Source organism: Agelaius tricolor, unplaced genomic scaffold, assembly GCF_023055355.1.
Source record: "Agelaius tricolor isolate 1412-34295 unplaced genomic scaffold, bAgeTri1.0.p SCAF_19, whole genome shotgun sequence".
NCBI lineage: Eukaryota > Metazoa > Chordata > Aves > Passeriformes > Icteridae > Agelaius > Agelaius tricolor.
The window spans coordinates 8,888,098-8,899,372 of NW_027269279.1; the positions used below are offsets into that span (position 1 = coordinate 8,888,098).

The 11,275-nt window shown below is 40.9% G+C and overlaps 1 protein-coding gene across 1 annotated transcript in view; it reads left to right on the top strand.

Annotated features, from left to right (window-relative positions):
* The window catches only part of MYH11 (myosin heavy chain 11), a 53,688-nt gene extending 42,800 nt beyond the window's left edge, over positions 1-10,888 (top strand). The window contains exons 32-42 of the mRNA XM_071444167.1: positions 340-588; positions 804-1,016; positions 1,693-1,905; positions 2,550-2,711; positions 3,411-3,539; positions 4,075-4,163; positions 4,392-4,515; positions 4,671-4,879; positions 5,443-5,551; positions 6,137-6,309; positions 10,273-10,888. Coding sequence (XP_071300268.1) covers positions 340-588; positions 804-1,016; positions 1,693-1,905; positions 2,550-2,711; positions 3,411-3,539; positions 4,075-4,163; positions 4,392-4,515; positions 4,671-4,879; positions 5,443-5,551; positions 6,137-6,309; positions 10,273-10,411 — 1,809 coding nt within the window. The 3' untranslated portion in view covers positions 10,412-10,888. The remainder of the gene's footprint in view (positions 1-339; positions 589-803; positions 1,017-1,692; positions 1,906-2,549; positions 2,712-3,410; positions 3,540-4,074; positions 4,164-4,391; positions 4,516-4,670; positions 4,880-5,442; positions 5,552-6,136; positions 6,310-10,272) is intronic.
* The last annotated feature ends 387 nt before the right edge of the window (positions 10,889-11,275 follow it).

Below are 11,275 nucleotides of genomic sequence, written 5' to 3' on the forward strand. Positions count from 1 at the left end.
CACAGACCTTCAGGGAATTTGTGCTGTTAGCCCAGATGGCACCAGTGGTGCTCCACAATGCAGGCAGCAGTCCCCCTGTCCTTTAAAATGTCATCCCTAGGACAGGTACAAATGGAAGGATCTCCCCACATAGTCTTGCACATAAGGCCTCTATGAGCATCCTAAGTCTGTGCTCTGCCTTATTTTATGAAGGCTGGGTGATAGGTAACTGTCACCAAGTTCACACAGGTCAGATTAGAAAAGCTTCAGGTCTTGGCTGTCTTCTGGCCAAGTTTTTGTCTCTCTGCCAAGTTTTGTTGTCACAGCTACAAAGATTTGTCTTCTGAATTCAAATTTCAGCTCTCTGACTCTAAGAAGAAGATACAGGAATTTACCACCACAGTAGAGTTCATGGAAGAAGGCAAAAAGAAACTTCAGAAAGAAATTGAAAGTCTCACACAACAGTTTGAGGAAAAGGCTGCTTCTTATGACAAACTGGAAAAAACCAAGAACAGACTCCAGCAGGAGCTGGATGACCTGGTGGTGGACTTGGACAACCAGCGTCAGCTGGTCTCTAACCTGGAGAAGAAACAGAAGAAGTTTGATCAGGTATGGACTTCAGATTCTCCCTTGCTGTGTGTCCCACTGGGACACAGGGACAAAAAAATTAACTAAAATTTAATTATACAAGAAATGGTTAATTTTGTATTTATGTACCTTTATCAAAAGCAGAGATTCTTCTCTGTCATTAACAACTGACAAAACAGCTGCAGTAGAAAAGCCTGTTACTAATGACCTCCTGTATTGACACTACCTTTTCACAGATGCTGGCTGAAGAGAAGAACATCTCCTCAAAATATGCAGATGAAAGGGACAGAGCAGAAGCTGAAGCTAGAGAAAAGGAAACAAAGGCTCTGTCCTTGGCTCGAGCACTTGAAGAGGCTTTGGAAGCCAAAGAAGAACTGGAGAGAACAAACAAAATGTTGAAAGCTGAAATGGAAGATCTTGTTAGCTCCAAAGATGATGTTGGCAAGAATGTAAGTTTTGGCCTTAGAACAATCTCCACAACAATAACTTAAAATAGCAGTGAAAAGAAGATATAATTGTTTCCAGTGTGGGAAATTCTCTGCAGCACACAAATCCATTCGGCAAGATCAGATATTTCATAAAAAATTCAAAGGTTTTTCCATTTGTGTCCAAACTTTCAAGGGACTTGGCAAAGTAACCGTAGGCTATGTTTATTTATAACATAACTTCAAGCATGAAGAAGATTCTAACTGATTTCTAAATAATGTATTAGTTTATTACACTTCTTTGAAATGGTAAACTCTGCAAATCTTATTTTATTAGTTATATTTGACTTTGCCACCTGGCTTATATTTACTTATATAACTACAGCAATTTCCACTTCTGCATTGTCAATCACTTCTTTTATTACAGATATATGATTATATTACTTCTAATACTAAAGAAATTAAATTATGATATTTGACTAGATGAAAAGCAGAAGATTGGAATAAAGAGAATCTTATCATTTTCAGACAGTTTTTCAAGTACAAAATAAAACTAATTTAGCATTTTCAGTGTAAATTAGATGATTCATTGTCCACACCTGATAGTTTCAAATGTGGCCTACACTGCAGGTATACTGTGAATAATTAGAATTATTCTTATTTGTCATAACAAGTCTATTAAATTCTCATTGCTTGAAAGGTCCATGAATTGGAGAAATCTAAACGGACCCTTGAACAGCAAGTAGAAGAGATGAAGACACAATTAGAAGAGCTAGAGGATGAGCTACAGGCTGCAGAAGATGCCAAACTCAGGTTGGAAGTTAATATGCAGGCTCTGAAAGGCCAGTTTGAAAGAGATTTACAAGCCAGAGATGAACAGAATGAGGAGAAGAAAAGACAGCTCCTCAGACAGGTACCATTCCCAACTACTGCCTTTGTAAATATCTAACAAGCCAGCTGAAAGGCCCCAACCTAGTGCCATTATTAAAGCACCTCACTAACTATAATGAAAAAAAAAGCATTACATTGTCTTGAACATGGTGATTAAAAAAAAAAAGAAGAAGAAAAATAAGGGTTATTGTACTAAAGAAGGCAGATGCACAGTTACCAACAAATGTAGCTATTTCACTCTACAATCAATATAGTATAAAACATATGAATTGCTGTTTCTGACAGTCAGAACCACCTTCCCTGTACTCTCAGTGCAAGTGAAAAAAGACAATTTCTAATAGATCTGCCTTCCCAAGGTACACTGAATGCATACAAAGCACTGGAGATGAAAACAGAATAAAACTTATTTGTATAAAAGCGTTTGTGACAGCAAGGACAACTGCTGTAGTCATCATCTTGTATAACACACACATTTCCATGAATACAGGACCCAAATTGCTGAGTCCTTTCAAAAACCTTTAATTTTGGGACAAAATGGAAATCTATTTTAACTGCCAGGGAAGTCACAGATAACAGAGATATGGGGTCTGTATACATTATTAGACATTAGTGTTTAGGAGTCCCCAAGGACTTTGCTAAACTGAGCTTGTTTTCCTTAATGTTTAGCTCCATGAATATGAAACTGAACTGGAAGATGAGCGGAAGCAACGTGCCCTGGCAGCTGCTGCCAAGAAGAAGCTGGAGATGGATGTTAAAGACCTGGAGAGCCAGGCTGACTCTGCCAACAAAGGCCGGGAAGAAGCCATCAAACAGCTTCGCAAATTACAGGTAAGTAACCCCAAAAAGACAGTTTTTCCCACTGATGTGTCTTATACAGCCACAATACAGAAGTTAGGTGACATCTGTGAGCTTGATGCCCATTACAGATGATTGGTCAGAAGGGGATTTTTCACTAGACTGCCACATTCAAATATCAGTATTTGAATGCTCAGTTTGAATGACAGTGGAAAAATTCACAGGGCAAATGATTAAAATCTTAAATTTCATGCTTCTAACTTACCCATATGGAGGAAAACAAAGATTCACATGAAGAGAAAGGACTATAAGATAAAATCTATTTCAGGGCTTCAATCTGGATTCTAACACTTGCCTCTTGAGCAAAAAAGACTGTTCAGAAATCAGGTTGTCTCTGAATTATCATGTTCCTGTTTATATTTTAAACCTCCATATCAACTGTTCTGTCACATGCTAACAACTAAACAACAAAAATTTTCTTAATCAGAAACATTAAGACTCTACATGTACTCAAATATTCAGAGGACAACAGGCATTACAAAAGATGCAGGGTTCAAGTGGAAGCATTGCCCACCTTGGATAGCATTTCAGATCTTTCCAACATGTGCTACCAGATCTCTGCAGAAAATATAACTTCAGCAGCATTATCACAATGTAACTGTGCATGTGTTCTGTTCCATCCACGTTTCTTCCGACTGAAATTGTAACAACTTTGTTATTCTTTTCAACAAGGCTCAGATGAAGGACTACCAACGAGAGCTGGATGATGCACGGGCTGCCAGAGAAGAAATATTTTCTACGGCCAGAGAAAATGAGAAGAAAGCAAAGAGTCTGGAAGCAGAACTCCTGCAGCTTCAGGAGGTAAAGTGGGAAACCTAGAGCAGAATGAAGGAGATTACACATGGCTTTCAGTAGCAAAACAGAACTGGCAGTGAAGTCTAACAGGTCTTAGGGACTGAACTTGTAACAAGTTCCATGTTTTCCACACACTCCACTAAAGCTGTTGGATTTACATCTGAGCACAGTCAGATTGAGCTGAAAAAAATCACCGTGGAAGAAGGTACAGATTGCCAGCCTTAAAGGGAAATGAACTGTATGATCCAACACAAATTGTTTTCAATAGCAATAAATTCTTGAGGGCTTAGTGCTATTATTCCTACCTGTATTAAATGGCCATCTTGTGACTAAAACAAATAAAATAGAAACCCGCTGACAGGCTGGATAAAGTGCATTTCATTGTACTTCCCTAGGATTTATGACATGACAAGAATTTATTCTGTTAACAAGACAACCCATCTCATACCAGCTTTAGAAAATTTACAGTCCTCTGAATCATGCTATAACTATTTGAACATTTACTCATTTCCTTACTATGCTGCTTTTTCCATTTCTCTAGGACCTGGCTGCTGCAGAAAGAGCTCGCAAACAAGCAGACCAGGAGAAAGATGAGATGGCAGAGGAACTTGCAAGCGCTGCCTCTGGAAGGTAGGAATACACCAAATTACACACAAGGCTCTGAATGTGCTGCTAATGCTGCCAAGAGAAGTTTTGCTCTGTTCCCAACAGCCATCTGCCCTTGACAAGACAACATGCACACATATGACTACTTCCATTGAAATATCTAGTTCTTTTCTGAATTATTGGCAGTTCACAATACAATCATAACATATGGTCAGAGCCAGAACTACTCACTTTTCAAATTTAAATTTCCAGGACAAGCCTTCAGGATGAGAAACGGCGCCTGGAGGCAAGAATTGCTCAACTGGAGGAAGAGCTGGAAGAGGAGCAAGGCAACATAGAGGCAATGGGTGACCGCATGAGGAAAGCAGTACAGCAGGTACAGCTCATTCCAGCACATGGCACTTTCTGTTCATATTCCAGCAAAAGCTACTTGTGGTTCTGAATATCTGGAGCATTGCCTTCCCAAATTGCCACCTGTCATTTGTCTGAAAGCATGCAACACTTGTGAGAGCATCCCTTCCCTCCTTGCAGGCAGAGCAGCTGAACAATGAGCTGGCAACAGAGCGCTCAACTGCACAGAAGAACGAAAACGCTCGGCAGCAACTGGAGAGGCAGAACAAAGAGCTAAAGAGCAAGCTGCAGGAGATGGAGGGAGCTGTGAAGAACAAATTCAAAGCCACAATTGCTGCTCTGGAGGCCAAAATTGCTTCTCTCGAAGAGCAATTGGAACAGGAAGCCAGGTACTGGTCTCCCAAGGGCACCGCTGTCCATTTATTGTTCCAGTTAATGAGACAGAAAATAAGCAAAGGCAAGCAGGATTTGTGTCAGCAGGCTCTCAGTGCACTAAACTTGGTAAAGTCTCTCACTTAACATTTCTGAGACATATGGCAAGTAACTGGAGTTGCTACAGTTTCTGATTAAGACCCATTTTTTATTGCTGAAAAGTTCTACTGGTACCATAGGCAAGGATCTGCTCCCCTACATTTTAGAGTAACTGCCCTATGACTCTGCTAGATTAGTTGCCATAACACATTGTGCCATTGTTGGATTATTCCTTCAGGAAATCACCTTGTGTTTCAGAACACATCTGGAGCACTTCTAGCATACAGCAAAGACAAATATTTGGTTCTGTTTTGCTCAGAAGAATATGCATTAAAGTTTTCCTTAGAATTCAAATTCACCTGTTAAATTCAGTAAGACCTTTAACATAGGGGTCCTTGGTGCTGATTTCATGAACCACAAGCCCAAGGCAGGTGGAGAGCACAAAGCTTCCACATCACCAAACACTGCCCTGTCATTGCAGAGACAAGCAGGCAGCGGCCAAGACGCTGCGCCAGAAGGACAAGAAGCTGAAGGATGCACTGCTGCAGGTGGAGGACGAGAGGAAGCAAGCAGAGCAGTACAAAGATCAGGTACAGACCATGTCACAAGGGTCTTAATTGAGGGCACAGGAGGTTTTAGGTTTTGTCCTAAGAAAGGAAGATTCCATGTTGTGCCTCAAGCAAATGCCCTTCTGGAAAGCAGACTGTATGCTCGGATTCTATGCTGGGAGAGCTAAAATCCATTACTAAAAGATGGGACAATATAATTCGTCCATGCTACATCAAGTGCCAAAGCACAAGTCCTTGTTAATCAGCCAGATACAATCTACAGTCTGACTGCACAGCAATATACAGAACTGTGCACAACACCCTTGGTGCAACATGAATAGAGATGCTGAACAGATTTTACATTAAAATTTTAACTTTATCTACTGCAAATCCATCTGCAAGCCAAAAGCAGAGAGAGGAATATGCAGAAAAAGAAACAAGAGTTTATGTCTGAATACAGTAGCTATCAGCAAAATGAATTCCCACAAAGCCAAGTTATTTTCAGGCTATAACCTTCCATCTTTGATTTGGGCCATGTTTCAGTACAACTCCCAATGGAAACATGAAATTAAAACAAGGAATATAAAGTATTACAAATTAAAGCATTACTCTGAAATCTCCCTTTAGGCCGAGAAGGGCAACGTACGGCTCAAGCAGCTGAAAAGGCAGCTGGAGGAGGCTGAGGAAGAGTCCCAGCGCATCAACGCCAACCGCAGGAAGCTGCAGAGGGAGCTGGATGAAGCCAATGAGAGCAATGAAGCCCTGGGCAGGGAGGTTGCAGCACTAAAGAGCAAGCTCAGGTAGAGTACCCTTGTTTGGGATAGCCCTTCCCGCTCACTGACAACCTTGAAATTTAGAGCTGAACAACAAAAGTGGAAAAAAATCTGTCAGGTGAGGAACAGGCACTGCTAATGCTGCGAGTTACTCACTCCTTGTGTTAGCTTGGCACTCAGAACAAAAGGCCCAAGTCAGGAGTGAAGTGCATTTCATAGACTGCAGCAGCCTCAGGATTTCAGCTGAGATGAATTGTGATAACATGGCATAGGCCTTACTCTTCTCTAATCAAAATCCTTCTGGCTTCAATTGGAACAGAATTAGGCTTGGCTGCTTTTGAAAACACCCCTTATATAATGGCTGTATCTATTTGTACAGAAGCAGTCACAAAAGTATAGAAATGCTTGTGCTTTTCACACTTTCACACATGCACAACTCACACGTAACGACTGTGAACAGTCTTGGACATCACAGGCAGTAAAAAGCAAAGCAAATTAAATTAATCTTATTCCAAAGTCTCTTTGGACTTCACCACTATGGGATTCAATGTCATCAGATCAAGGAAAAGATTAAAACATCCCTTTGCATTTTCTTGTTAAAACTGCATGGGAAAAAGATAAAGCTGTGATCAGTCAGCTACATCCCTGAGTTCTGCACTCACTGGGTTTGAAAACACGAGCTCTCTGAAATAAAGAGGCTGACTTGAGTTATAAAGAAATTGCTCTATCTGTATCACTACATGATAAAATTTTGCCTTCTACCTAAGACAACAGTAGATCAGATGATAAACAAGAACCTGTCTACCTGTGTTCTCAAAGTAGTTTGCCAGACTACTTACCAGTAACGTGCTTCAGCATTCCTGGACGTGGATTCCCTTCAAAGTGAAGGGTTATGGATGCAGCAGCCTTTGCCACTAGCACCACCTTGGGTAGTTACATGCTCCTGGCTGCTTTATGAAGCAGTGGCTCTGTCCAGCCCTTTTACACAGAACACTATATAGCTATTTTTCTTTTATCTAAATGTAATGTAATTGGCTGTAATGTACTTTGTTTAATTATTTAAAAGTAATTACCTACCTCTGATCATGACCATGTGCCTAGTTTAACTGCCCAGGACTCTTTATCTCTGTTTCAGAGGGACACAGGAACCTTCGCATGACTAAGCAGGTACCATGCCTTCAACTTTGCAGCTAGCTTGTATTGCACAAATTTCCATTTTCTTTGGCCCTGGTTAAAATTATGTGAGGTTTCTGCAAACTGTGAAGGCTTGGATATCTTGACATTAATCTGTTTTATCAAAAAAGACAAATATTACAATAATTTAGCTACCATCAGCTGTTCATCAGTGATACATCTGTCTTACAAGTAGGTTATGTACTGACATAGACTTACCAACGTTGCATTCTCACAAGCTCTACCACCAGAGTACCTAAGCAAGTACTCTGATTTTTTTTTGCATGAATTTTTTTGCACATCATCTTTGTGCACTGCTACAAAAATTAAATTTTTTTTCAAATAAAATACACCATTAATTAGTAAAATTGATTAAAAGGACTAATGAATATGGAGTGTCACAGCATGTCATTAGAATTTCACAGTATTTCTTGTGCCTACTGTAATGCTGACCTAAGGTAAGAGCCCATCTAATGCACCTGAGATTTGGGAAGACCTTACTTGCATGTGATTTATCACACACCACACAATCACAGACAAAAGAGAAAGTCTTGCCTTTCATTACATAGCACTCTGTGCCTGTATTGCTTACAGAGAGTTATTACTGAGGCTTTCAGAGCTATTTTACAGACATTGAATTGCTTGTTTACTGTATTACAACATAGAGCACGGACACAGACATTAAAGCTGACACTGTAACCTAGCACAGCATTATTTTATACTTATTAGCACATTCTCTGGACACAGGAATAATACCTGCACTGCAAAAAATTAAGAGCTATTGCCTTGTAATATTTGTATACTTTCTATTTTACATATGCTGGATTTTGCTGTGAATACACAAATATTTAAAGATGATGTCTTGTCCTTGCATGTGCCTTTTAGTCAGCCTAATATTTCCAGTCAGACTGTTACTCAAGCACACTCCAGTAGCACCAGTTCAAAGGCAGACTAAATACAGAGGTGCTGAGCAAACACTGGTGCTGAAGGCTCATCCCAGATACACACACTGTTCTAAAGGTACTAATACCAATGACCACCTGAATGTTATCAAACACATAAACTTCTTGAAGAGGAACAGATAGAAACAAAAGGGTTTATCCACAGGGCCAATACCAGTTTAAAGAACTGGTAAGTTTATGCATACTGCAACAGTTTAAAAAATAGTTAGTGTATGATAAGGAGTTCACTCTGTAGCCAAAACTGTAGGGCACAATTTGGTGAGAGTCTTGCTGTTATTCCCTCCAGTCCCATGTTCTCTCACAGCACTTCAGTGAATTACTGAAGCACAAATGACTTGTGGGTAACCAAGTCCACAGACAACACAAGTCCAAGGGGGTGGAGAGCTCTTCCTTTGTTAACAAGAATTAACAAATTTATTAACCTAATTAGAACTTATTTGCTAAATAATAACAAATCTCTGCTGCTGTAAAATAAGAGACCCTGCCAAGCACACACCAGGACAGAAATGACACACCCCTGTGTTCAACACATGCCATCAGCACCAGAACACAACCATGGTGAAATGCCAGCAGCTCTTACATGAAGCTTTATTAGCTAGCTAATTGCCTGCTCACACTGAAGTAAGTTTAAGGGCAGAATTATGGAAAACAGACTACATGTCACATTTCCATCTTGGAAATGCGGATTCGTGCCTCTGAACTAAGTTAGTCCAGCCAATGTTCCTCTCTCTTCTCTCATGGAAGACTGAACTTCTGCCTTGAATAGCTGCTTCAGAAAGGGCACTGGCTTAGTCTTTTGCAAGGACAAGACAAGCCTTTAAATATTTAGGCATGATTGCTGTACCCAAAAGTGCAGTCTCGGATCTATTTAACACCAAATTAGTATTTTTGGCACAATATCCAGTAATCATGAATTTATTTTATTGCTTATATCTGTGGTCTCAAGCCTTTACAAAGGTTTGCTTAATGAGGGGCAAGTGAGAGGCCATGTCACAGAACTGAAATGCTTTACAGCACATTAGCAATGGAGGCCATGGGACAAACCCCATTGTCTGTCTCACTTGCTCACACCTCCCCAAAAATTAACCTTGAGGACCAAAGTGTCCCTGCCTTGGGATGTGCCAGTGAAATATATGGGGATGGGAGGGAGATGGGAGAGGAAAAGGGGATAAAGTGGGAAAAGCATTTCCAGTAGGACACTTGCACTGCTAAACATCAGTCCCTGGGTTACAACAGTTCCAAAGCACAGTTCCAAAGAGAGTTCCTCTCTCTGCTGGGAAAGAGACTGGAGTGACTGAGAACCTGGGTGTCACACCTGTCACAGCACCCACCTGTGGTGCTCTGACCAGTGCAGCCTATGCACTGTGGGCTCAGAAATGTCTGCTGCCATCCACAGCACTGCCCCAGGCCTGCAGGAACTGGTGGGCAGAAATTCTGTACAAATTGCTCTGCTTGCTCCTCCAGAGGGACAGGAGGGACACTCCTCTGCTGTGGTGTGTGAGCAGTCCCTTTTTCACTCCTTTCAAGTACCTTCAGTTGCAGTTCCCTTAGGGGGAAAAAATGAAATGAGGGGAAGAGTGGGGATGATTTGGGGCTGATGTTTAGAGGAGGACAAAGACAGAAGCACAAGAACAGGAAACCAATCTAATTTCCAAGCAATTGGGAGTCTCAGCCTGTTCACAAATTACAAGTTACCGGACAGAAAGTGGAATTAGAGGCCCACAGCTCTTGGCTTTTCTGCATTTAGAACCATCAGCCCCACAGGTCCTGTTACAAAACTCTACTTATTTGTGAGGATTCCAAATGACCTAGCACCTGATTTTCTTTTTTCTATTTTTCTCCCCTCTCACTGCAGGAGGGGAAATGAGCCAACATCTTTTGCCCCACCCCGTAGATCTGGAGGCAGAAGAGTAATTGAGAATGCAACAGATGGAGGCGATGACGAAATGGATGCAAGAGATGGAGATTTCAATGGAACAAAAGCCAGTGAATAAACACGCTTCAAAAATTGCACTGCAGCAAGGGGAGGGAGGGAGGACGATATTTAGCACTGTATAAGTCTACTCTTAGTGTCAAGGTCACACACACCCACTCCTCTGACAGATAAAAGCACAACTGCCTTGTCTCCAATGTATAGATTGACACTAAAAGTACTCCAAAACTTTTCGTACCATGAAGCATATTTGAAAAGGTGGGGATTTTTAACAGTCTACAGAGGATTTGTGAGATTGTTGCAGGGGAAAAAAAGGCATTGGTCAGTTAATCTTTTCTTAAACTTTCATTTTGTTTTGAGTATTCAATTAATATAGGGTTTTCTCCTGGTTACTACACCCCTGATGCACAATTCACAAGGTGGAAGTGCCTTTTTAATCACTTACTGAAAAATATCATTTGTTCAAATTAAGTCAACTGTTACAGTTTTATATGCACCATGGATGTGCTTACACACTAATAAAAGGCTATAAAAATGACTCCACTATTCTGGTGTACAGGTGTCATTTGAAGGGAAGGGGGGATGCAGCAGAGCTTCTCTAAAACCAAAATACTTCTTACAAAAGTTCATCTAGTTAACCATTAGAACAAAACCCTGATTTTCTTCAAAGTAATGCTTTTGAAGAGATACAAAAAAGTCTGAGTCAGAAGTAAAATGGCATAACCACAGGGAACAGGTTTGATTCCCTCAGGAATACACAGTGCTGAGGGGCCTGGGATGCATCCAATGGTTGACAAGCACAGGACCTGCAGAGACTGACAGCATTCAGGGGCAGGAGCTGGAAAGCAGTGGGGGCCCTACCTGTCTGTCTGTGGGCAATGAACCCATCCTCTGACATGTGTTATATGCAGAAATATTTCCAGCC